Consider the following 27,448-nt stretch of genomic DNA (forward strand, 5'->3'; position numbering starts at 1 on the left):
ACTCACATCTGCATCCATCCCTTCAAGCCTGTCCATCATTTCAACGACGAATTTCAGTGTGGCATATTTCACATCGGACAGCAATTTTCCCATGAGCTCAGATGTAATTTTAAGCTGTGCGGGGCTCAATTAAAGACTGGAGAAGTCAGAATGAGTGAGCAGACCTCCACTGCAGTGTGTCAGAGAGCCAGCAGAGGTTGAGGCAGAGGAGTGAAATGAGGCCGGCATGATTTACAATATGTCCTCTCCTTACACCAGACACCCACAGGTCCTGCTGTGGAGTGTGAGTGTGTGTGTGTGTGTGTGTGTGTGTGTGTGTGTGTGTGTGTGTGTGTGTGTGTGTGTGTGTGTGTGTCTGCTCTGCATCTCTCTCCCAGGTCTTAGTTATAGGTCTCCAGGACAGCTCCACCCCCTTGCCCCCTGCTAGTTTTACCACTGTTCCAGGTACAAGGGCCAGTTAGTGGGTGAGCTCAGGTTACCTGACCCACCAACCCTACGGCACCCCAGGGAGCATTGTCTGCACTTACAAAAACAAGCAATATCAGCTCATTTTACATCAAACAAACACAGGTCTACTAAGGCTGTACTTCGATCAAATCGACTATCGATCAAATCTTTTCCAAAGATCACTTCTAGTCACATTGGTCACAGGTTCTAGCTGCAGTATCTTCTTGTCAACAACTTTGTCATGTTGTTATTGAGTCATCGCTGCAGGGGCGCAGGCAAGTTTGTGGGTGGCGAGAACGGAGAACTTGACTTGAAACTGTTCACCCATGGTGTTCACATCACAGACATAAAAACAGCAATTTCAGCAAATTTGGCTTTTGTTCTGAACTGGCATGTCTGGTGTGAGCTCCAGTAGGTAGGTACTAACAAGCTAACAACTGCAGCAAATTACCATATTTTTCTTTCTTCCAACACTTTTGAGAAGCTTGTTAACTTCATGGGTGGCAGCTCCGAGTGGCATGTGGAACCAATATCCCTCGAGCGTACCCATCCCCCTCCTGCAAAAAAAAGTAAGTCTCCCAGACATCTACAGTATCCAGACTGGAGCTGCACCGCGTGTTGTCAGCTACCAGGACGCCGTAAAGCTTTATGCGGATGCTCTGTAAAACAGCACACCTTCAGTCAGGAACGTTAGGAATTTCGAGCACTGAATCACTATATCAGTCAAAGAGTTGTTGATTTGTTACCCTGAATAACCTTCTGAGACACACACACTAGATGTAATTCTCACATGCATCAGAGTACTGAAGGATCCTGTAGCAGCTAGGCTTCAGTGACTCCCTCTAAGACACTTGGACCGTGATGACTGGAGTGTCAACCCATTTTCATAACTGTATCTCTAAACACCAGCACTCCCTGCCACCTGTCTGGCTCCACCACTGCTATTCGAGTCTGATGTTGACAAGTGAAGGGCATTTAGTGTCGCTGAGGGAAGGCTAATGCAGTCCTTGAGTATCCTGGTCATTTGAATTCTTCTTGAATCCTAGTAAACAGGAGTGTTAAGGCAGTGATGCACAGAGCAACTTTTTAGGCAAGTGTCAAGTCATCAAAGTTTCTTTAATAACATACAATAGGAATATCTATCACCAAGAAACATTTGAACATATTTCTGACACTATGGTCACTTTGTTGCCTGTTGCCAGCACAGTTGCGCAGTCCATCCTTACCACCCCAAAAACAATGTCTAGTATATCACCACTCTTCCACTCTGTAGAAAGAGATCATGAATGCTAGTAAGGAGGGCCAGACTGTCTGTGAGCCTGAGGCGAAGCTGCCAGCACACACCTCCTCCCAGAGATTCCCTTATCTTGTCCTGTGGAGTGGGGCTTCCCTGATAATGATGGACTGGAGTGTAATTATGCGATCTTTTCAACATAACTCTGCGATAGCCAATCTGAGTGTTTCATCCTCCCTGCTGGACGGCAGCCCACTGGAGAGAAGTGCGCAGAGATGCTCAGATCCCACTGATACCCGGTCCGTCTTTCTCTACGAGGGCCCGAAGCCAGCCAAAATAACGGTTCACATGGATGCCTGCCATATATCACCCTTACACAATTAACATGACATTGAAGCATCTGTAGAAGTGAAATCATGAAGGACGACTGAGAAAGATAACCAGTACTCACAGTTTCTCCAGAGCATAAAGTCCAATGAAGGATCCATTTCTCAGAACTCGGATTTTGTTGTGGCTCAGTATCCTGCGAAAAGGAGAAACCAAGGTATCATTAGAAATACTCCACTGACTTTGAATTGATACAAATTACACATATTAGTGAAATTACTATCTTAGTCTTTAGCTCCACTGGTGGGGATGAGGAATTCAGGTTGGGATCCAGTTAACCAAACACACACTAAAAGGGTCACAAGAAGAGGATAATAGCCGAGTGCATGTCCACTTGGTGCGGTGCAGTCACACATGAGATTAGCCTGGCCAGAGACATTAGCGTAAGCTGTTTCCAATTAATACTAAAGACTGAATAGGAGATCAAGATTAGGAAGGGACGGCAGGGAAACTGTAATCATGATAATCATTTCGGATACATCTTTACATCAAAAGGACACCGCGTCCACATCAAACGACTGTCGGCACAGGCCGTGTCAATTAACCCTCTCCCTATTGGCAAATCATTTGGCTTATAGGGCTCTTATCAGACAAGAGGGTCGGGGGCTGGGAGTGAAGTTGAGATTGTTCTGTCTAATAGGGGATCCTGGGAAATGATATTTACAGTAATCAGCCTGCCCCAAAGGGACTTGCTGTTGTCCAAGTCAGTTCAGAGGGCACAGACCAGGATAGTTGTGCATTCCATAAGCTTTTAGCCCCATTTTCACACACACACACACACACACACACACACACACACTCACTCACTATTCACAGCCATCAGGCCCTCACTGGACCAGTGGTGACATTTCATATCACTGTAACATGTTCAACAGGGCACCCGTCTCTACGGCTGGAGGCCGGTGGAGCACTGTCCCGCTCACTCCGCCGTGTCCGGCCCTGTACCTGCCAGTGTCTGTACGATCCCCGTCCCCCTCAGCAGGGGGCCAGGGCACAGCAGGGGCCCCGCTCTGGCGACAGCCCGCCATCATTAACACTCCCTTCAGTTTCCCATCATCTTCGCCCCATACCCCATGGCGCTTAATGGGCTGTTTGTGAGATTAAGTGTGCTCTTAATCGAAAGAGTAGGACTGTGTGTGCGCCTTTAAAAGAGGGAGCTGACTGTGAACAGTCTGTGAGATTTACAGATTCAGCAGCAGCAGTCAGCCCCCCTGTTTCCTGCCACATCAATAAAAACACTGCCTTCAGCTCTGCGCCTTCCAACTCACTTAATGACCAGATTTAATCACCCAGCCTTGGTATACAGGGACAAACTGGCCACTAGTTACTTTTTTCCCTGCAGTAACTTTAGTGATAATCACAAAATCAAGACCATTCTGAAAAATATAAAAGTTATCCCTTCAAGGATTCATGGCAAAAAATGTCTACTCCAGTAAGTTTCATGTTCTTTTTCTGTTGCTCTGAATTATACTCTAAACAATTAAAGGGAAAGTCCCCCATGGAAAAGAATTCATAATTTCCTCCAATTATCCTCGACACCTCAGTCAATATTCTCATACAATTATCCACCAAAATTAGAAACCAGAGAAATATAAATCTAAATTGTCTTGCAATCAAAAGCCTGGAGCCGCTCCATTGATAATGGCTGTAAGATTGTTTGATTTGAGGACTCTTAGATTGTTTGAGCTTTTACACCCCAATTATCTGTATGTCATATTAATGGTAACTGTTACGGGTAATCAGAAAAATGTGGCCATATCCCCAGTATATCAACTGAGGTACTGTCACAAAGCCCACATAATCATAATCATAATAATTCATTTCGAAAGGAGAAGCTCCAGAAACTGTTTTGACAAAAATCCTTGATCCTACTGTAGCTTTGAGAAAAAAAAGTTTCATGTTCGCAAATTCAGACTCAACTGTTAAAAACAAATCACAGGAATAATATATCAGTTACTTTTTGGAGTGGATTTTAGTCGGGGGTGATGTAAATGCAGACTCATCAGTGTCCCAGTCCTCACAGGGCGTAGCCTGAATTTGAACCTATGACTCCTGGACCTAAGGTCTCACGCTTGAGTTGGGCACAGTATCTCTGCTATAACTGGATGCAGGCCTCAGATGAAAGCCCCAGAAGATCCGGAACTGCCTGAATAATTCAATACAGATAGGAGAGGAGAAAGTCACGTCTGGCAAAGAAACAAGCCATTTAATTCAACACAGACAGTTTAGATACAGATAGTTCCTTTTTGACTAAGCTTATTATGAAGAAAGAAATACTATTAGTCAGAGGAGTGTGTGCACACGCTTGGTTTTCTGTGTCTGTATGTGCGTGTGTGTGCTTGTGTGTTTAAACATTTAGTTCTGCTGGTATCAATGCATTCCTGTATAGCAACAAAGTATACGACCTTTAACACAATTACTGCGTGATTTAGAAAATGTTTTGTTCATAAAGCAAAGCTAAAGTCAAACTATCTCGACGTGTTTATGTGTGTGTGTGTACATATGCACCTGAAAAAGATGAAATTCACATGTGGCGTCCAATCTCCATACAATCCTCATTTGCCTCAAGTTAAGGCATTTCAACACACAATATTTCAATTGACTTGCTACTCTGTACAACAGAACTTGAAAGCTGACTTACACAAATAAACAAAGATCACAAAACAAGCTCGTTGAACCCTCCCACAGACAACAAAAGAGGTTGATTTCCAGGAAGGCAGGGGGAGTTGAAGAGGCAGGACACTAGCATGTAATCCCCAAAGCCTCTCTTGTGTGTATGTGATGTTTGGAGCGCAGTTGTAGTGAGGACATTGTTCTTTCATAAACAATGCAGAGACTACGACTCTGAGAAAGAGAGAGGCAGAACTCTGTAAACAGACAGAAATAGTCGTCGTTCCCATCAGGCTAAACAGGAAACCCAGCCAATTAGCTGTTTATTCAGAACCCGGTTTAGGAGGTCAGAGGTCACGGAGAGAGCACTTCCTGGACAGCCATCAAACAGACAGAGCAGTGTCCAGACGCAGGTGGACGGCCGAGGCACTGCAGCAGTGAGAGGCATATGAGAGCGCATCGCTTTATCACCAGAGTATACAGAGGTTAACAGCGCTTTACAAGCAAAGAAGACGAGTAGCTTCTTAATCCTCAAACTACATGCTACTCGGAGGCCTAACGTCCACTCCATGCAGAACTGCTGCTGACGCCTCGCATGAGTGGCTTCTATCTGCACCACAGAAGTGACAGATCAGATGGCAGATCCAGTTAATCTGCTTCCAAATGCAATCAGCTGCATGGTACACGGCATGATAGTGTGCTAACTCGGTCCAGACTATCTAAGGTATCTCAGAGATGCATTTAGCATCTCTCATTCACTTAGGCCTTTCAGACCACAAAGGCCCATCAGAAATCAGAGCAGCTAATTGAATCCATCTAATCTATGTAAAAACCAGGGCCACATGTCAGGCTCCAGGACCGCATTGAAACATTTCATCTAATGCATTTACATGAAGATCAAAAAGGAGGAGGTCAGACAGAAGGTCAAACAGAAGCAAAGACAGCAGCTTCCTTTGTGCAGTGTAGTATATTGTCACAGCAGAGGAACTAAATACGATGAATAAAACTACAGTGGACCTCAAATGTGTCAAATATTCTACTGTAGTTTTTATTGCATCCCATGAAATCATTTGAATATATAGTGGTTGACAGAAAAATCAAGGTAGAAAAAAATGGCACTCACTTGCCATAATTAGTTTAATTTAGTTGATTGCGTTTATTTGTTTAATTTAATTCACCAGATGCACTGTGGCTTTTTATACGGTTTAATGCAAACAGATTTGTTACTTTCATAGTTCCGGTAAAAAACAGGATGAGCTATCAAATCATTGCCTGTTGACAATGTTTGCGATGCAAAGCATCACTGAGAAACAGTTGACAAGGGTAGTGAGAGTTAATGGTCTCTACTGTGGTCAGAATTTCAATCTGTCAAAACTTAGAGCTACATAGGTGGTGGCAGCATCATGCTGCAGTATGGGGCTGTTTCCCATCAGAGGGGACAGGGTTCTGGTCAGGATAGAGGGGAAAATGAATAGCTTCAGATACCAAGATATTTTGGGGGAAAATCTGCAGCACTGCAAAAAAACGCTCAAGTTAAAGAAGAATTTCATCTTTTGACATGACAAACATCCGAAGCACACAGCCAAATCAACCAAGGAACGGCTGAAAAGAGGAAGATCAGTGTCCTGGAATGGCTCAGTCAGACCCCGGACCTCCATTCTATAGAAAATCTGTAGACTAAAAGAAAAGAGGAGTGTGCACAGGAGGCCCCCCTGCAATTTGAACGAGCTTTAACTCTTCTGCAAAAAAGATTGGGAGAAAATTCCTAAATCCAGGTTCCAAGTTGGTAGAGACTTCTCCAAACAGACTTACTGCTGTTAGTAAAGCAAAAGGTGCTTTGACTAAGTATTAATTGAAGGGTGTGTGAATTTAAGCATGTTAAACATGTTTTAGTTTTACATATTTAATACATTGTCAGAAATGCATAGCCTTTTATGTTAATTCGTTGGTTCTAAAATAAAAAGAGGTACGCCTGCTTCGACACTATTTTTGACGCTCCAGTATAAAGTGCCACAACCTCAGTGTTACCTCCGGGTTTCCTTGGTGTGTGACGGAGTGTGAGAAAGTAACTGCCATACAAAGAGCCTTGTCCCTGCAGTAGCAAACCACAGCAACCCCTCCCTGGGCCGTGCCACTCACTTTGTTGGTTTGCTCAATTTGCTTCCTAAACCCACAAAGCCTTTGAGGGACACGCAGGGGCAAGACAGCATGTCGCAAATTGTATTCTTTCACTGATTTATTTCCGCTCTTCCCCTGACTCTTAGCTGCATGGCGGCCTCACCGCAGCACACTGCCACAGGTCTGGGGGACGCGCAGCCTGATGTGTCTGGGACTCGTCGCTGTGTACCTGTGTGAGACCTACTGTCTGTCAAGAGCACCTCGCCTGCTGAAGCTGCTCTTGGTTTTGGGTCATTGTCTACCAATCATTTTACTGAGGAATCATCTCTGTGGTAGAGCTATGAAGTCTCTGCTGAGTCCTGTTCAGTACTGTGAACACAGTGAGCAGCTGAACACAATCCTCTCAGCTACACAGATCACAACTGGGTGCAGAGGAACAGGCTGGGAAAACACATCCTTCTATCTCTCCTGACCGCAACCAGCATGCTATAAACTCTTCCGCAAACACAACAGGATATCCTGTTTGCTATCGGTTCCCACTAAAGGTTTGGTGTCAAAATCTTTGCACCTCTCATCCAGTCTCTCTCCTAGAAACACTTGTGAAAGCATGTTTTGTTTGTAAATGGAAGACATACATAGCTGAGATCCAGGAGATACTCCATCCCGGTTTGGCCTTTCTCATTTCTTCTGGGATACGACTGAGATGTATTTGAATGAAAAGTGCCGATTCCACTTGGCCCCTGTTGCCCTCCAAATGTTTAGGCATGCTGGAGCCTCTTGCTCCCTGTCTCCACTGCAGGCGGAGGACTTAGTGTGTAGCTGCGGGCTGCTACAACGGACCACAAGCAGGATAACGGTCTTAAGGAGGGATTTATATTTAATAAGAATCCATCTGCAGGCTAAGCCGCCTGCTCTCATTACCCATGCATTGCTCCTCTATCTCGTCCAATCAAGCGCCTCATTATAATCTTAGCAATAACAACATGTTTTCTTTCTGTCAAAACAGAGCCTATCTACAGCATCACCCTCAAAACACCTAGGACTGCTGCAGTGTGACTGTATGTAGATCAGATGGAACAACATGAGGATATGAGTGGCGATTAGACACTCCGCCCCCTGTCCCACCCTGACCATTGATCTAGCGCTCCAAGGCCAACAGAGAGAGAGCGAGAGAGGCGCAGGTTCAATGTAATAAAGAGAGTCAAAACAACCCAACGAGCCACTGTGTAAACATCATTTAACGTTGGATAGATCTCTTACCCTTAAGGACCACACGCGAGGTGAAAGACAAGAACCCTTGAAAGAGATTGGTAACGTGCCACAAATCCAGTCCTAATGCCGAGACCAATAGGAGCCAGATAATGAGAGTGCTTTTCAATGAGACTTTCAGAGCTTCATTATTGAATTAAGCCTGGTTTAATCAGCATACTGACTTGATAATGCATGCACTGGTCTATGTCAGAGTAGTGCTTAAATTCATCAAAATTTAAAAAAATAATAATAATTAAATGTAGCCGTGAGGGAATTATCCTTAGAGGGAATTAAACTCTGCTGAAAGCAATAAGAATATCCACTTTGAAAATACAACTAGGCCATTGTGTGAGCACAAAAAACGTCAGCGTTTTTGCTGCATTTTCTTTCTTTGCTATACATTTCAGTAAATTTTGCTTACAGCTCTAGAATTGTATTTCAACTATATTGGCAGTTCATGGAGGATAACTAAGTGGACATGGCAACATTTCTCTTTATATAGACATCACACGCATTGCACTTGGAGTAATGAGGACAGACATAGTGGATCAGCAAAATATTGTGGTTGAACCCAGAGGTTCATTAAAAACTCCATTACTTAACTTGGCTGTTACCAGGCTTTCCAAGGCTGCTTACTCTTTCCAAATGCCACGTCTAATAGATCAAAAGCCATTACGAAACTACATTACACGGCATTGCAATCTCACCTCATACTGTAGACAAGGAGCTGGCCTGAATCTCTGTCTCACTGAAAAGTCGGTTAGTTGGTGAACTGAGAGCACTTTACTCAGTGAGGAGGGATAATATGATCATACCTGGGTTAAATAATATGTGGAAAAAAATATCATCTGTTTTAACGTTCTTGGAGAACTAGATGGGTGGGATTTGCTGCATCAGGATAATTCAGATAGTGGTAAGTAAGTTATCAATCTCAGAAAAGCACAGTATTGTCCTATGTGGCAAACCAAACTGATACTCCAGTTAGGATAGAGCAAATGCTAAGAATTCTTTGCAAAATTGATATTTGGCATTTAATACTATTTGATCCAGGTCTGAAAATAATCTGAATCCAAAACAAACATTCATGTCTGGGGTCTGAAAGATAAAATAGCGTACAATATGATGTGCTTTGAGGTGAGAGATTAACTGTACATGAGAGTTTTTAGCAAAAGGGAAATATTCTTAGAAGCTGAGAAAATAGGAAATGTATCAATGTTAGAAAATAGAAACAAAGTCTGCCACAGTAGCAGTTTAGCTTGAGAGACATTCATCTTTTAACATGGTTAAGATGTTTGTCCGCTTTTAGCTGCCTGTTAAGGTCACATTCGCATACGCACATGCACACACACACACACACACACACACACACACACACTCACACTCACACTCACTCGCTCCTGCTGAGATGGGCTCCTGTGGCTAGGAACTTGCGGCAGTAATTGGTGTGGACCTTCATTAGTGGCACAGAATTCAAGGTTGTGACATGTCACAGTGTGTGTGCGTGTGTGTGTGTGTGTGTGTGTGTGCAAGCATGTGTGTTTAGGTTAGACTGATATGTTGTTTTTCTCATATATCGGGCTCATATTTGCCTTTTATCACAGTTTAGTAAAGAAAGACTCTTTCAACAAACATATCTGCATTATTCACCTGTTTTCACACAAATTGTAGATGAGTTGAAACTTTTTTACAAAACCCTACACACAAGCACATACAGCATTGACATTCAATATACAAAACTGCTGTCATTGCAACTACACACAGTTAACACACAGTCCTCAAAGTGCAAACACCGACAAGCTGAACTGCTCAATCAGCAATCAGAACTTCTGGATGAATTTTTTTAGAGCAACAGATGCCAATAATGAGTCTATATCCCTGATTTTAGTTGAATACTTTAGAATTATGTTTACTTAGATTTTTGCTTAAATTCTACTGTATCTTTATTTGTTCCCCCAACTTTTCTTGTCTCCTGGCAAATTCAGTTGAAATTCAGATAATAAAATTAGAATTTTGATGTGTGCACAGTTATGTAGATTACAGTAGCATGTTGCAAAGTGTAAAATGTATAGATGTTGGTTGTGCTGAAAAAGCATATGGTTCCTGATTCATAACTCATTCATTAACTTTTATAGTCGTATTTTTCATTTATCTTAACAGCGTGTAATGGATACTCCTTGTGTTTATGTATTTGACGACTTTTTGTGTGTCTTCTGAAGGCAAAGTTTAATTTAGATGGAAGATAACATGTTTTGACTAGAGTATTTCATTTTGTCGTAGGCGTCTGAGGTTTGGCAGAGCAAGTGTTTTTTTGTGTTTCTAGTTGAACAAATGAACATTTCAGGAAAAGTGTGTAAGCAGTTGTGAAAAACTTTTTTAAAAAATTGCATATCGACCAATCAGTGTCGTCCACCTCCAATATGCTGAATATGATGCAGTTTGATTACATATTCAATGTATTATTGATCAATTCTACACTGGTTATCCATGGGAGGCCCCTTATCTGAAATAATAATAATAATAATAATAATAATAATAATTCTTATAATTATAATTATCATTATTATTATCCTGGGTTTCAGTGGAGAATTTTAGTGTCCTGTGGTCTAAATAAGAATACAATTCTGAAGGGAAACACTAAATACTTGTAATTTTTAAAAATGTATGGCATGAAAATGGCCAAATTTAAAGATATTGAATATCTACAAAAAATATCGGCTATTGGCAGTTTCAACCCTAAAATATCAGTGTCGGGCTTCAAAAAAACCCATTACCAGTTGAACCGTAGTGCGGGTCTCTCTGTATGTGGAGAGTATGTGCTTACATAAGTTTGTGTGCGCCTGTGATGTAAGTGTCCATTAGTAAGAGACAGAGAGAGCGAGACAGAGAGAGAGAGAAGAGAAGAGACAGACAGAGAGAGAGACAGAGAGAGAGAAAAGAGAAGAGAAAGGTGGAGGGAGGAGGGAAGAAAGAGCATAAGCAGAGCGATCTCTCAGACTGGGAGGTGGCCGTGTCATCTTTGTTACAATAAGTACTTTATGAGAGGCCTCCAGACTGCGCTGACTACTCAGCGCCTGGGTCCGTCCAAATAGCTTAACCCTTGCGTTGGGAAGAGAGGGAGAGCCACCTAGGCCAGCGGTCCTGAGAGCCCCTCAGACCCGGAGCCATGTCCTCAGAGGGTCACGGCGCTGAATGTGGCAGAGACACTGGAGGCCCTTGAGCACAACAGGCACTTTAGCAGCAAATGCATGTCAAGATGTGAATGTGCCCATTGTCCCTGACCCACCAGAGTGGTCGTCGCAGGGAGCGGGGGAACGCTGCCAAGCTACAAGCCCCATTTATTGCCTGTCATGGAAAGGAGCGTCCATGTAATTGTGTGCAAAATATTTTTTGTGAAATCATATTGCGAACGCTGATTGAGTAATTCAATAATCAAACAGAGAGAAGAGAGAGAGAGAGAGAGAAGCCACATTAAGGAGTGGAACGGATTCTCGTCATGCATGTTAAAGCGATGATAAGCAAAATATACGAGTTGGATGATTTATAGAAGGTAAAGTGTCTAGCATTACTTTGTTATATTATCATACTTTCCTGCCCTGAGGCTCGATAGGGGGACTGAGCTCCTGCATTTGATATGTGGAACCACTTATTATAGAGTATACTGCATTGTGCTTGGGTAACCAGGCTGGGCCAGGGAGTAAGTCTTTGCGGTCTGTGGTTATGTGTGTACGTGTGTGTGTGTGTGTGTGTGTGTGGATATGTGTGTGTATGTGTGCACGCGCAGATTTGCATGCATATGTGTGACTTATCATCAGATTTATTTATATGCAAAGTGCATATGTTTGAGTCAGTGTGTGTGTGTGTGTGTGTGTGTATGTGTGTGTGTGTGTGTGTGTGGGTGTGTGTGTGTGTGTGTGTGTGTGTGTGTGTGTGTGTGTGTGTGCATAAGTGGTCCAAAAGCTACTAGTCTAAAATTAAAATCTGGGTTTTTGAAACAGTCTCTAATTAGAGAGGGGAGGACCGAAGCCTATTTTGAGAGCTGTGGCCATGCACGCCCTTCCCATATGTGTGCACACACAGACACACACACACACACACCCACACACACACTGTGGAAAGGAGGGTCTCCCAAATGGAATCAGTCCTATTAGGCATGAGTATTGCTAGAAGGAAGCATCCATGATGTTTGTTTCTTCTGCCATCTATAGTTGCACAATACACAGTTTCCTAAAGCTGGACAACCACCAACCAATAAAAGAAGTAAACAAGTAGCTGCTATGAATATTAATGGTCAGTGAGCAAAAGTTCAAATATTGCTACCATACTGTAATGTTCCAGTAAATGATGGTAATATTTATAGTCAACGCCTACAAGACTAACCAAATTAGAAAGTTTATGACTGCGGAACAGCAACACAATAGTCAGTTTAATCACTGTCTAAAGTGTTTTTACACTTTTAATGAGGCAATTTAGTGAATCTAGGCTTTTGAGACAAGTGGAATGCGGTGTATGCCTGGCTAACATTGTCTCATTGTTCTGTCTCATAACCAGCCTCTGTTTTCTACTCCTAAGCAAAGACTGCTGGGAAATGTGTCTGCTTTTACAAAAGCTAGGCTACAATCTTTCTGCCCCAAATACCCTAACAGTGTTTTTAGAGCATTTGTGAGAGAAGGTTACTTTTTTTCTCTGTGCGACTGTAGTGGTTTGAGATTCCCAGTCAGTGTTTTCACTTTCCCCCTCAAAGTTACTTCACATCAACCAGTCTTGACACATTACACACACTATTGTGTTAAGAATTAGAAGAATTATTAAGTAAGTAGTATTAAGCAATCAAAATGGCACATATTGTAAAAACAATGTGAGGTCACAAGGTTTCCAATGATATTTGATTCTGAATGGTTTTATTTGAAGGGAAAAAAAACATTTCAAATCTATAACAATGATTTACTCCCTTAACAAACAGTTTAATAAAGGCTTATTGCTTAATTTCACAATCGGCCCTGTCGCTTTGATTAGGGAGGGTAACCACACTCATATTACAGTAGGAGCAATGGATAAAATAATTCAAGTTTAATATTTTGAGGCTCTATGTAATAGCGTACTCAAATGTTGACAACATAAAAAAATATTTTGAGTAATGACAGAAAAGTGCAGGAGATCATGAACATGATTGGGGAGAAATGGAAACTGCAATCTATTATACTAAATGATAACAAAAAAAATAGATTACAGATACTTTTGATACTTTTTCTATACAGTCACACAGTGTTACTCAAATTACAGCCTGTGAATTGGAATAAATCTGTTTAACCTAGCAAAGTAATCCAAAAGTAACTGAGAGTAATCAGATTACAATAGTGAGTTGTTGTAACCCTGTGGATGACAGTATAGATTGTTTTTCAAGAATAAGCATGTCAGACACACACACACACACACACACACTGAAGCCACAGGCATTCCCACTATAGACACCCATTACCTCCATCTGTATCCATGTGCTGCAGTCCCAAAGCAGGAACTTTGGGGGCCAGTGTGGTCAGACACAGGGAGAGGGAAGCGAGTTAGAGCTGGCAAAGAAAAGCCAGAGTCAGGCATTTTTGGAGTAAGATAAGAAGAGCTGCGCGAAAGGAAAAACTAAAATAACAAAAAGTCACTTGGGGGGATGAGATTACTGTGACAACACATCGCTCTGTTTTTGCCAAGTTTGAAAAATCGCAGCCTTTTAATCAACAAACAGTACAAGGTGATAAGTGAAATATTCATTCATTCGTCATGCAGAGGGAGGGGCAAGATGACAGTTACAGCACAGCGCAGTAGGTGCGTTGGGACGTCCCGGGCGGGGCGCGTTACCTTGACCCGCCTGTGTGGCACTGACAGGTGCTGCGGCCGAGTATAAAGCCCCGAGTATCCAGTGTCAGGCCTTTGTTTGCTTTTTTGATTTATTGCTGACCACTGCCCCACCTAACATGTGCGGAGGAGAGCCCGCTCCCCCTCCTCTCAACACCTTTCCCCACATAAATAAACCCTATCGCTGCAGGAATGCCTGGGGTCCCGCGCTCTCCCAGCTATTGGAATTCTCCCCGCTGATAAGATGACTGTTTGGGACACTTCACCGACATACTCCCGTCTCAACACATACTGACTCACAGACTCAACGTAAACCACTAACACATCTGCTGGCCCTTTGGTATCCACACATGGCCCACAAATAAGAGCCCGACAGTGTGACTCAGAAGATAAAACGGTGATAAAAGACACACAGATTCCCACTGTAGCCAATCCAAGATACTGTGAAGGTGAGTTGTCTTCCAGTGAAGAGAGACAGAAAAGACTCATACATCGTGGCGGCGGTAGCCTGATGGAAAGAGAAGCTAAATAAACTGGAAAAAAATGTGGAGGGAAAGTGAATAAAGAATGTTCTCCCCTCCCTCAGAAACTCAGAGTGCCTTTAAGCAAAGCACTCAACCCCTAACCTTTCCAGTGGAACTGCTCAGTGGACAACAGCAGAAAATAACAAGCAAGAAAGTGTTTAACTACACTGAATGTATAAAATATTAGGGACACGTACACAGATGAGGTGAATCCAAGTAAAAGCCATTATCCGTTATTGATTCCCCTTATTAAATCTACACCAATCACAAAGGAGGACTTGTAGATAAAGAGAAGAAGATGAGTTTTTAATGCTTTGAGACAACTGAGATGTGGACTGTGCACAAGGGGCTGCAACTCAATACCAGGAAGATGTCCCTACTATTTTGTACATTCAGTGTGGATGAATGTGAAGCAGGGTGTGACTGCAAAAAAGCATGCATGCACTGCTCAGCAAAAAGGATAAGCTGGATAAGCTGGAACTTCTACAACTGTTTGAAGGCATCTACACTCAGTCACACACTGTATTCCAGCCCCAGTTGGCATATTTTTATCTTAAACACCTGACGGCCAGCGAGTTGCACGGACAGTACGGGGCTCAAGTGCAGCCACGCAGGGAGCAACTGTCTCGCACTGCAGCTGTCTTGGGTGAGGGGGCGTCGGGGGCCTGGGACGGGCATGATGACCCCCCGCCCCGAGCATCTGCGCCCACTCATTTAGGCTGGCACCCGCTGAGCCAGAGTCATCAGTCATTGGCAGTGATGAAAACAAATGGCCGAGGGAGGAGCACGATTTTGACTTGGGTAAAAGCCACAAGCCATAAGCACTAGCACATTCACAGATAGACGGCTCTCCGCTGTACCTTCTACAGTGTCTTAGTGTATTATTATGGCCTTTTCTCACTCTGTCTGCACAGCAACAGCTCTGTTATCCATTAAAACAAAACACAACCCCCCATCACGCAGCGCTGAGAAAGGAATCAAACACCCCGTCTCTATGTGTGTGTTTATTACATGTGATGTGTATGTGCATCCACAGGCACAGACGCATTTCTTCTTTACCGAAATCACCAAACGTGCTTCCGTTCGGACAGGAAACACTATAATAGAGACATGGAGGAAAGCGGTGGAAGCGAGGCCATACTGCTACACTGAAGGGCCATGCCTCCTCCTCCCTCTCACCCCAGTGTCGAAGATCTGTTAGTCAGGGGCTGGGGAGTTTTCGGTCTCCAGGGGCACATCCCTCTGAACAGCCTGCCAAGCTTCTCCTCTCCCTCTTCCATCCTCTCTCTCTCTGCTCTCTTTCTTTGTTTCCCTCTCCGTTCCCTCTCCCCACTTCTATCCCCTACGTTCAACTTTCTCCTTTTGCTTCAGCTCTCCCTCTCTCTCTCCCTCTCTCTCTCTCTCTCTCTCTCTCTCTCTTCTGTAGCCACCGCTTCCTTCATTTATTTTTACTGTCTTCCCAACAACAGCGTGCGTGTAACCTACTTTCTGCTTTCACACTCTTATCGTTTTCTTCCCCTCTACCCTTCCGCTCCTCTTCCTCTCGCAGTGATCCAGCTCCTTCGCAGCCGTGCATAATTAGGCCTAAACACAAGCCTGCACAGGCCCACATCTGGAAGGAGTTTGGACATGGCAGTTTCCTACCAAGACGACTAAATATTTAGGTTGAGAGTTACTGCGTGTGGATGAACTCATGATAGAGGGGTGGGAAGGGGAGAGAAATGGGGAGCAGGGACGGGAGATAAAGAAAAAGAGGAAGAGGGGGGACAGATGATGACTGTAACTCACGGCGGAAGGCTGAGAATAGCATTATGCAACATTAAACCAGTGATAAGTGTGAGTTTACAGAAAAGGCTACGGACGTGAAACAGCAGTTATAGCAACACCGAGGAGGTCCGGTGAGATCTGACAGCAATATTGTAATCAAAGTCATCAGCGGTGGCATTCACCGGAATTCACCGCTCCACGTTACGATGAGCCAAAAGAGGAGGTGACAATGTCGGGGTCACTTTATGGCTGGCAGGAACAACAAACAGCCAACTAATAGTTTTAATAAACAAATCCCCGTCGGGATTTCCCATGAGGCTGAGGGGCCTCAGCTGGAATGTTCACGGGGGCCAGCTGTTGTGCATTACATGTAGCGGCCGGCCCCGGAAGCCCCGGGCCTGGTGTCCTCCAGCCCTCGCCTGTACCGCACCGCTCAGCATGGAGGAGAGCATTCCTCCCAGCTGCCCCAGGAGAGAGGGCAGCGGGGCTGGCTGTCAGGCCGCAGGATCAGGGGAGCGACTGAGGCAGCGTAGGGCAACGCGCAGCGCCCCTGCCGCACCTGGGATACTGTCTGCCGTCTCCGGACAGACTGAGGAATGTCAGGAATAACACGAATATCAACACAACTTCTCACATTCCACATCTGGAGCTAATGTCATGAGCAACGCTGAGAGCGCTGATGCTTGAGCAACTCATTGTAACTTCAGGAACATTTACTTACTAGTCACCCCCAGTGTTCCCAGAAAAGGTAGAAGAGAAAATGGCCGATGTTCAGACAGATTACGCGTGGAATTGTTTGCTCCTCGTACACAGCCTCGTAAAAGTGTCACAGAATGCTAAACATGTGTAGGAAAACAAATAAACCAAAATTAGTAGGTGAGGGGATGGGAGATTATCTTCAATCACCTCCACCGCTGCCACCCAAAGCCATTTTTTATTTTTTCCTCTGGTTTTCAGCAATGTGTTCCCCAGATGTTTATCCTGCCTTTATTAAGCAAGAAACATAAGGCCCTATAAATGGACCGCTGGCTGGCTTCGGCTCTCCCGGGGCATAAATCCTTTTACTGTGCCTGCTCCAGTGGGGCAGTTGGACTTTTTTTTTTTTTTTTTACTGTGCCCATGTGCAGCTAGCACCGCTCCCACTGGGTCAGAGCAGAGAGACAGCAAGGTACTGTGGGAATGTGGAGGAGCAACGTCTTTGAAGAGGCTGTTCACTCAGTTAGCATGAGAGAGCCTGGGAGCAGCTGAGAAGAAAGTGCAGCATTACAATAGAATTCCTTGAAAATGTGCAGCACACCATCCAAAAATGTGTCGCTGATAGATTGGTAGCTCATCCATCATAAGAGATAGTTTGTTTTGGCCCGAGATTTGGACCTTTTTAACTTCTCTCCAAACAGACATCTACACAAATGACTGATAATGTAAACTGCTTCATAATGAATAATTATCAGACTAAATTGGCCCAGAATGATTGCAGAGCCGTTCAATGCTACAGTTCTCACCCTGGGTTGCAGAGCGGTCACTTTTCCTTCCTGAACAGAAGGCGATTGTGAGGCAGCGGCCTACGACTGAAGGGATGTTATGGTATTAAAGGAAGGAGCCAACCCGCCATTAAGGCACACAGAGAGTCGGATAAAAAGGGTAGAAATGTGTTTCTGTTTATTCTCGTTTTGCAAGGCCAAGTCAGCTGGACCATGTGTAAAGGGAGGTGGAGGGGAGAGGGGGGGGGGGGGGGGGGGGGGGGGGCTGAACTCAGAGCGCCTGCCTGGGTCAAAGTCAAATTTAAAGTGACAGAGTTGTGACAAAGAGGCAGGGCCAGATGACGGCTACAGTCGGCCTGCCCTCTCACTGATCTTCTTAAACTAGATCAAGATGTAAACTTCTGACCTAACAAGCCTTATTACCTCAGCAAGTCTTCAATACAGTAAAAACTAAGGCCACGGGGTCACAGTTGAGGGTGTGTGGGCCAGATCTGAACACTTAACCAGTTAATATGAAGCTGTTTGGATTTTCATATGCATCTATTTTATATTATACATAGCCTATGAGACATATCAACCATCGTCAAAATTAAAAGTTCCCCAATAGAAACCTATAATATACCTTCAGCCTATCATAGTTCACACTTAAACTATGGCAAAACCTACAGTAGATGGCAGCTGTGGAGTATATAGGATGCTAGTGAAAGGCCCAAATAGAGGCATAATGGTGACCAGTCTCATAAAATCCCTTACAAAAAGAACTACAATGATCTGAATAAGAGATTTTAGAAGGACAATAGACAAATCACAGCAAAACAAAACAAAAATCTCACTATGAACTCACTGCTGAGGGCCACAGACACAGTATAGGTCCCAATACGAATATAATCGGAATATTACAGTGCTTTCTCGTTGGGGCAGGAGTTATAACGACCAGTCTCGTCCAGTTCATAAAGCTGTCAGAAGACTGTTGCAACTTACAGAGTGACGGTCTTGTTGGGGAGCAGGCTGGCATCCGGAGCCTCAGACAGCTCCTCCTTGCTGCAGCTGACCCTTCCCCCGACAGCCAGGGCGCCGTGCGCCTTGGACCGCTCATCCGTGCAGCTGCAGCCGCTGCTGGAGGCGAGGAGCCCGGGACAAGCCTGGGACAGCCTCGGCTCGGAGGCGGACAGCAGGAGCAGCATCAGTACCAGACGCCCCGGCAGCAGCGGGATGCCAACGCCGGGCGCAATCATTGTCCTTCTGCTGGATCTCACCTCAGCTGCACCCCCTCCTCCAGTCATCCCATATCTCCACCATGAAGCTCTCAGGGGCTGGAGGGGGGGGAGAGGAAGGAGGGTGAAATACTTGAGGTCTGGAATGAATGGCAAAGTTGAGGAACTTCTGTTTGAAACACTCCACTCAGCAATGAACACGCATCATCGTCCGGCCGTTCCCAAAAATATTCAGCACCCTTGACTTTTTTTCCCCCGTGTCCCGTTATGTCATGGCAGCCCGGGCGCACAACTCCCTTAGGTCCATATGGTTCATAAATCCTTGGGATGTGTTTGTCTATTCAAGTCTCCTTAACGGATACAAACAGGCGGGGAATTCTGGCTTTAAAAAAAAGTTGGTGATTGTAGATTAATTACCTTATGAGCCTTACATCACTTAAACGCGCTTGGGAGTGTCCTGATTACCGTTATCTACCCCAGCAAAGTTATTCCAGGGGTTTGATGAGGTCCACGACTCAGCAGTCACAGCCGCAGGACGACACTGTCATCTGTAGCTAGTAAAAAAGAAAGTACGCTATAATTCACAAACTTTTGTCATTTGTTTCGCTGCTCTAAAAGTATTCAACAAGTATTTTCCCCCGCTCCCGGAGATCTCCGCAGACTTGGGTCCAGCGCGAATGGAAGTCAATTTAAAAAGGGGAAAAAACTATTGATTCGGACAAGGGTTGAGCTGGTCTTGATCGGCTCCTGTGTAATTCCCAAAATCTAGCGGTTTTGCCTGCTTGCCTCTGTCACACTCAAACTCCGTTACTACCCCAAGTGCGCCCGTTCCGTCTCCGTCTGCGCTCTGGTCCCCGCGGTCCTAGCGCATACAGACCAACACAGAGGAGCTTTCACATGTGACCAGGGGGGTAGTGGAGGGTAAAATCCACCTAGACTCACTTCACACACCTTTTTGGTCTGTCACAAAACTTCATGACAGAATCCATGCTATGCATCATAGTAAATGGTATCAAACTGAATGTACAAAATATTCCTGATGTTGAGTTGCAGCCCCTTTGGCACAATCCACACCTCAATTGTCCCAAAGCTTAAAAATCCTCCCCCTGCTTCTCTTTATCTACATCTTATATCCTCTGTGATTGGTTTATATTTAATATAAGGGAAATCAATGAGGGATAATGTTTTTTTAGCGTCCCTAATGATTTTGTACATTCAGTGTTTATGAGGATATTGTATTGTAAGAGAATAAATAGACATTCATGCTTTTCTGAAAATATAATTGATTTTTGTTAATACTGGTGGTTGTTTTGCCTTACTGATAGGAAGTTATAGTTTGCCCATTTTGTTAAATTACCACTACATATGACATCACCTTATTGATCACCTGAACGATAACAAACAACAACCCCAAGGAAGGAAAGAACAAGGGAAAAGCATTATCGTTTGATCATGGAGAAGAAGGAGATAAAGATGAAGATGATGATGATGATAATGATGATGATGAGGATGTGGATGAGGATGAGGATGTTATTTGGACAGATTATTAGGATACGTTGGAAGGTTAATGGCCAACTCTTTATTGTCTTGCTGGGTTATTGTACTCTGGGCACTACAACACATTTGTCAGCTTCCATCCAGGTTCATGCATCAGACCAGGCTCTAAAAGACAGGAAGGTCTTGGTTCAATGTGTGCATGCACTGGCAGAGCAAAATAAAGTCATGAATGAATGCTGAAGGTCTCTGGTGTATTGTGTGGTGCGCTCGGTCTTCACGACATCAAAGGATTTTCATTGAATTAGTGGAAGGGAAGTGAAGAGATTTATACATATACTTCAGTAAATTCTGTATTGTTACTGCACAAAGAATTATGGCAGTACAGGACAGTTTGATGTTGAAACTGTACGAGTTTGAGCTGTCAGACTGTAGTTGACAACTTTACAGCATGGCTTACTACCATATATTTGCAACCCAGAAGCCATTTTTTTCCAAGTCCACTTCAAGGCTTAATATGAGATAGTAAGCCACAGTGTATTACTCACAAGACACTTCAATGCATAGGTAGACTTACTTTTACTTCAAGTGATTAGGTGAAGTTGTAGTTTTTGTAATTGTAGTTGTAGATCTGTAAAACAATGATATCATAGCGTAGTGGCTATCATAATGAAAGTGAGCTGCCTGCTCAGGCTCATTATGCAGATTAGTTATTGCACTGCCAATAGGCTTAACCACCCAAACCAACCTACTAAACTTTAACAAGCACTAGTAAAGCCCAATCCAAAGTCAAGAGACTGCAGCATTGTTGTTCTGTGCATACTGCATACCATATGTTTTTGGGTTTTTTTGTTGTCAAAGTAATTATATCTTACAATAATAGGTCTACTGTATGTTGATTTAACCAACACAAACCAAATGTTTCAATCTAGAGATGAGCTTCAATAGCAAAAAGGATGACAGAGGAAGAAAATATTCCACAAACTCTTGAAAGAATCCATTTTTTGTTGAAAGAATAAAATTAGATACAGCAGAGTACAAAGTTTCGCCTCCCAAAAGAATCACACGCAATCCAAAAAATACACAAGATCATAAACTTCCTCAAGGCCTCCCTTTCACTTTTCTGCCTATGTGTATGGAAAGTTCCCAAAATATTGCACTCCACAGATTTCTGTTTTAAAAATACTTTTTGATATATGAGAGGCCCGGGGAGGACGGAAACCGTAGCGATTCAAATCTGGAGAGCATTTTGAAATATGAAAAGGTGAACCAGGAAAGGGTTTGAAAAGGGACTTCATGCAATTGGGCTTGACATGTATTCACTGACATATCCAAAAGGCAGGCACCTCAGTCATGCGAGCATGCCCGGCCGTACAATGGTGCACTGTGCTCTGACCCGCACAGCGGACCCCGGTTTGTTATTCCTGTATATGATACTGTACACTGGAGCAGGCTCAGAAAGCCAGCGTGATTATTGAAAGAAAGCACAAGGAGTGGATGGGCGCCTGCTCAGCGATGAAACAGAGGGCTGTTTATCCAAGCTGTTAAATAAGGCTTCAAGTACAACACCCCCCTCCATCTCCACAAGGCCCAAATCTCTCTCATCTGGAGAGCACAGTTTCCATTTAAAATGTCACGTCCCAAACTGCACATTACATCAAATTGTACTTAATGGCATCCAGACAAACTTTTATGTCGTTCCAACATTCTCTCTATGCACCCCACAGCCCCCTCACTCCTTATAGCCAAGCAAGCAATCTCTCCTTCTCCCTGTTCCACATCTGGACTCCATTCCAGGTGGGGTATGGGGAAAGGGGAGAACGTTGGGAAGGAAAGGTGGAACGGTGAGGAGCTCGGAGGCTCGGAAAGTAGAACTGCGATAATGTCTTGAGAGAGGTTGGGTGGAAGTGACGCAAGCTTTGGGTTATGACAGAGGATATGAGACATGGTTATTTGATGATCCCTCGTGGGCATTTCACTGTTGTCTTCCAAATCCCACACTACAACGAAATTATCTAAAAACAAGCGGGTTTTCAGCGCAATCAAAGATCTGAACCAGACCAACTGGCTGCTGTGACTGAGGCAGTTCAGACTGTGGTGTTGCTGCCAATGGATAAACAAAAGAAAAATTCCAGCAGGGAAAGAAACACCAGGCCCTCTAAAGCCCTCATGTACCGTTGAGCCCAAACAGTGTGTTTCTCAAGGAGCCCATGACATCTAGTGGCGGGATCAACAGCATGCAAAAGCCACACCCCATTAATGGCCCGCCAATCCACCAGTAAGTCCTGCAGTTATGGAGGAGCTATGGGCATTTACTGGATGCATGGTTTTAATTAAGGGCACACTGGGTCATTAAACCCACTGCTTCCACAATTTGTTGAGTAATCTTATTATATATGGTGGTACCACATTTTTCAGCACATAATAACTTTGTAGTTGATTTACAATTATTATTATGAGTTGGAGTAGTGGTAGTAGTAGCGGTGGTAATACAAATGGTTCCAGCATTTCATCCTGAATACATATTGATATTTGTATATTATTATATATATTTTTTTATCATTATGTTTATAACATCTTATATTTACATATAGCACATTTTTCATATTTAAGTAAGCAATCAATAATTCAGTATGTTTCAACACTAGGCATACAATTTTTAATAATAATACTAAAAAACAGCTGTATAATTTTAGTAATTTTTTAAGAAAAGAATTCAACAGTCAATAGTCTGTAAATAATAGGAGTACCTAGAAAGAGGAAGAATATTCAATAATACATTTAGTATTGATAATGTATACAAAAATGTATGCCTACTTTTGAAACACCCGGTATAAAACTGTGTGAATCCATACTTGTAAGTCCATACATTTTCCTATACTTCCCACTCATACAACTTACTCAACATGTGCTGAATTAGTTAGTTGCATTTGTTTATTTAGTCTCAAATGCTTATATTCTATTTTTATGTTTATATTCTATTTTTCTTTACCACATTTCTCCACATAAAGTTTCTCCTTATCTTAGCAGTTTAGTATGGAAATACAGGCCTGAGTCTAATCACACAGGATTTGTCATGATAAGTGTTCAGTGATTCAAAAAAAAGAAAAAGAAAAACAACCATGGTTTTGAAATGTAACAGAAAAGCTGACATAATATGACATCATTGCAGGATTTTGTACTCATATTTCACTTACTTTGTGAAACACAAGCTGACTATAGCTACAAAACAACTATGATGTTGCCCTCTTCTGGTCAGTGCACTGAATTAAAATGATACTGCTTTTTTCTTTTCTTGCTGGTGACTGTCTGTTAAAAAGCAAATGGAATTGAACATGACAGGGTTACCTGCTGTGTATTTTAGGACAGACTGGGCACCTGGGATGATTTTAACTTTGTTTTGGAAAGCCTGGACATCCTAGGTTGCTGTTCATTAACTTCATCACATTTAAACATTTCACATTTAACATCATCATCCCAGAACTCCTCAAAGTCAGTCCAAACTCACCCTCTCAATACGTTGATGGTGCTGACAGATGGAACGATGGACAGTTTGTGTGGCTGGGACCCTACCCATCCGCTCAGTCTGTTAGTACAGGGATGTGTGAACTCCCCTCTCCTCTGCTGCCTGTAAACCACTGACTGCCACCAGCCACCAGCCTTTCAAATGGCTGAAGTCTGCAGCAGACATCACCCAGGGCCTGACTGAGCTAAAGAGTTCATGGAAAGGATGGACTGGGAACCAGGAACTGAACAGGAAAGGAACCAACCTGCTCATAAAGCCCTGGACATCAGTGACTGTGAACGCAGCTGGGTTGTTCATCTTTCTGTGGACGACCATCACCAGTGGGATTAGAACATCTGCGTAAACAAAGAGATCTGTATAGTCTGCTGTCTGTTGTATACCTTAAACTGTATCTGAGGTCTGACTGTCCTTGTATCATGTGTCTAAATGCATGGTGAAATTGAAGTTGTTTATTTGTCTCTGCACCAGTGTTGCCAAGACAAATTCCTCTTTGACACTTGGCAAATAAACAGTTACTGATGTTGAATTTGGCTCCCCACCTTGGTGAAGTCAGGAAAGTACCTCACATTACTGCCATGGCTTAGGTTGCATGGCTTTTTTATGTCAAATGGAGAATGCAGATTATATAGTCATGTTTTTAGATGAATCAGCAATACAGTATATGAGGGAGAGAAAACACCTAAGCATCGTTGCAGACTTTTACATTCTAACCTACTATTCCAACATACTGCAGATTTTAAATGATAAAAACAGGCATCTTCTTTGAACAAGCTTCATGTTGTGCAATTTTATTAAGTGCGATATGAAATGAGAACATTATAGTGTATCTTGCTCTGAGTACTGCTATAACTGGACAGGCGTAGCATCATTGGCAATTCTTTTCACACTAGAAGTCCTGTGCATACATTATGCATTTAAATGGTCTATAATATAGTATACAGTTCTATCAAAGAAACATCAAAAATATCATTTGTATATTGTATGAATCTATATTCCCTCATAAGCAAAAACAAACCCACAACAAAAATAAGTCGGCAAATAAGTAATGTTTCATTATTATTTCAACTGATAAATTCTGCTTACAAAAGAAAATGTAGAATAACCAAAAGGCTTTTGGCCTGACACTCTAGCGCAAAATTCACAAAGTCCTTTGTGATCTAGGGAACAGAAAATGTTAACAATGCGGGCACTTCAAAGGAATGACACCCCACCCCCCTGCCCCCACGTCACACGCACACACACACACACACACTCACAGATGCAAGGAAGGCATGCACAAACCACTGCACTTGTGCATGTGAATGTGTGCACCCGCACCCACACCCACACACACACGCGCACACACACACACACACACACACACACACAGCAATGTCTGTGTACAGTACATTTTCCAAATGGCATGCAGTTCAGATGAGATTTTGGTCCCTTTCTCCAAAAAAAAATGCGTCAGCAGGGGATTCAAAAGGCCTCATTTTGTCATTATTATCCAGATCCTCACAGAATCAGGAAGCCAGTCCTGCTCTGTTTGTCTAATACGTTGGTGTTATGTAAATCTGGCTTCAGCACAATGTGATGTGGTTTGAATCCAATACAGCTGTACATCATTAGAGCTAAGAATATCCTAAAGAGACCTGGGGCTCGGGTCATATGAAAAACAAAGCCCCCCAATTCTCATACAATTTACAAGAAAGGCAAGAAAAGTGAATCATAACATTGCGGAGTATGGTTAAATGCAGTCAGAATGGTACATCCTCTGACATGATAGTTGAACCCCGGCCCGCCTCCACGGCCCATCCCAAGGTCTATAACTGAGAGTCAGATGAGGTGTCAGGCGGGCAAAGCGGCCCTCTGTTTCCAGCCTCAGTGGCGAGGGGAGACTGCGGCCAGAGGGGACGTGCCTGGGCCTTGGTACCGCTCCCGGGCGTGCTTCTCGCAGAACATCTCCTCCCCGACCCAAAAGTGACCTCTCATCTTCAGGTTAAGGCCGCAATCTGTGCAAGTGTAGCACTCCGGGTGGCGGAAGCGGTCGTCCATGATGCGCACGGCCTGCGTGCTGCGGAGAGACGAGCAGAGTCAGATGCTAGACAAACACGTTGTGGTATCTACCAGCGGGGCACAATGATTTCACTCGTTTCCAATGCAAATCAACTTGCGAGCTGCAAAGTCGGCACGGAAAGATGGTGAACATCACAGATAAAAGTGAGCAACAAAAAGAAAATCATAAGTTTACAACACACTACAGAAAAAAAATCTACATCTTAAAATGTCATCTAGCTTAATATTGAGGCCTAAAATCTTATTTTCTTTAAAACAAATAAAAGAATCTGCCAATGGGGTGATAGATTTTAACTCGTTTCCAATGCAGTTTCATCCGTTTGGAGAATTAAACATTAAACCAGTGACAATATCTTGAAATAAGCCGAATCACTCCTCTAGTTCCAAGATGATGTAATTTAATTCAAGAAATATACTTGAAACAATTTGATTTGCTTTGGAAACAAGTGAAATTACCTCACCCAATTTGTTTGTCAATGGATTTTTTAAAAAAAACTAAAACTTTAAGACTCAAGATTGAACTAAATGATGGATATTATTTGCATTCAGTAATTATAACCGTCAGTTCAACCAATTGACCTATTCTTACTCTAGACACATTATAAGCACACACCCGCAAACACACACCCACATTATTAATATTATATTCTTCATGCGGAACATCATTTACCACAGGGCAAGTTATCATTGTGATGACTCACACACCCACAGTGTGTTATCCCAGTGAACATGTGACAAGTTTAACGGACTCTTACACAATGCTGGTGCCACACTTCTCACAGGTGTGGTATTTGTTGACTCCTCCCACTGATGCGCTGGGTTTGGGGGGGTTGGGCGACAGCTTCCCTGGGAACCGCAAAGCTGCCTCTGGATAGTCAAGCAAACACAAACACACACACACACACACACACACACACACACACAGGGAGTCAGAATCAACACAGCTAGAAGCGGCCTCATTCACAGCTGCTCATTAGAAGTCATGACAGGTTTGTACCTCTCTCTCTGACAACCTGTTTATCACATCAACACTTTGTCTTCATCGCCCTCTGTCAGTGCTAAATCTCTATCTCTATCCTCCTCCTCCTCCTCCTCCTCCTTTTGAGCTTGTTTGTGTTCCCCACCAGTCATCACTAGTTCATCACCCAGGGGACTCGCTTCATGAAATGGGTGTCCTCACATCGGTCGTTATCACGTCATGAAAAACTGTTATTACCAGTTGGATTTATTCCCTCTGCCATTTGTCAAAGCAAAGGAAGAAAGAAAAAAAAAAAAGAGCACAACTGCATTCCACAGTGGGCTGTTCACAATAAGAGCTGCACACAGGAGTGCTTTTCTCTCCATCCAGCACAGGTGACGGCCATATGCAAGTCTTAGTCACCATTCAAGAACTCACTGTCTCTTGTTCTGCGTGATACACATTTGACAGGAATGGGTTCAAGATGGAGATGCTGCATGCGAAACAACCGCCTGAGCTGTTGTAAATTATGTTG

At 43.4% G+C, this 27,448-nt stretch overlaps 2 protein-coding genes across 2 annotated transcripts in view; both read right to left on the bottom strand.

The window, feature by feature from the left end:
* The window catches only part of adgra2 (adhesion G protein-coupled receptor A2), a 36,925-nt gene extending 17,979 nt beyond the window's left edge, over window positions 1–18,946 (bottom strand). Inside the window, exons 1-2 of the mRNA XM_071923844.2 lie at window positions 18,645–18,946; window positions 2,133–2,204 (exon numbers count right to left, since the gene is read on the bottom strand). Coding sequence (XP_071779945.1) covers window positions 2,133–2,204; window positions 18,645–18,946 — 374 coding nt within the window. The remainder of the gene's footprint in view (window positions 1–2,132; window positions 2,205–18,644) is intronic.
* Window positions 18,947–24,655: 5,709 nt separating this feature from the next.
* The window catches only part of pdlim2 (PDZ and LIM domain 2 (mystique)), a 36,502-nt gene continuing 33,709 nt past the window's right edge, over window positions 24,656–27,448 (bottom strand). The window contains exons 9-10 of the mRNA XM_071923961.2: window positions 26,711–26,822; window positions 24,656–25,953 (exon numbers count right to left, since the gene is read on the bottom strand). Of these exons, the coding sequence (XP_071780062.1) occupies window positions 25,761–25,953; window positions 26,711–26,822 (305 nt within the window). The 3' untranslated portion in view covers window positions 24,656–25,760. The remainder of the gene's footprint in view (window positions 25,954–26,710; window positions 26,823–27,448) is intronic.

The sequence above is a fragment of the Centroberyx gerrardi genome, chromosome 8 (assembly GCF_048128805.1).
Source record: "Centroberyx gerrardi isolate f3 chromosome 8, fCenGer3.hap1.cur.20231027, whole genome shotgun sequence".
NCBI lineage: Eukaryota > Metazoa > Chordata > Actinopteri > Beryciformes > Berycidae > Centroberyx > Centroberyx gerrardi.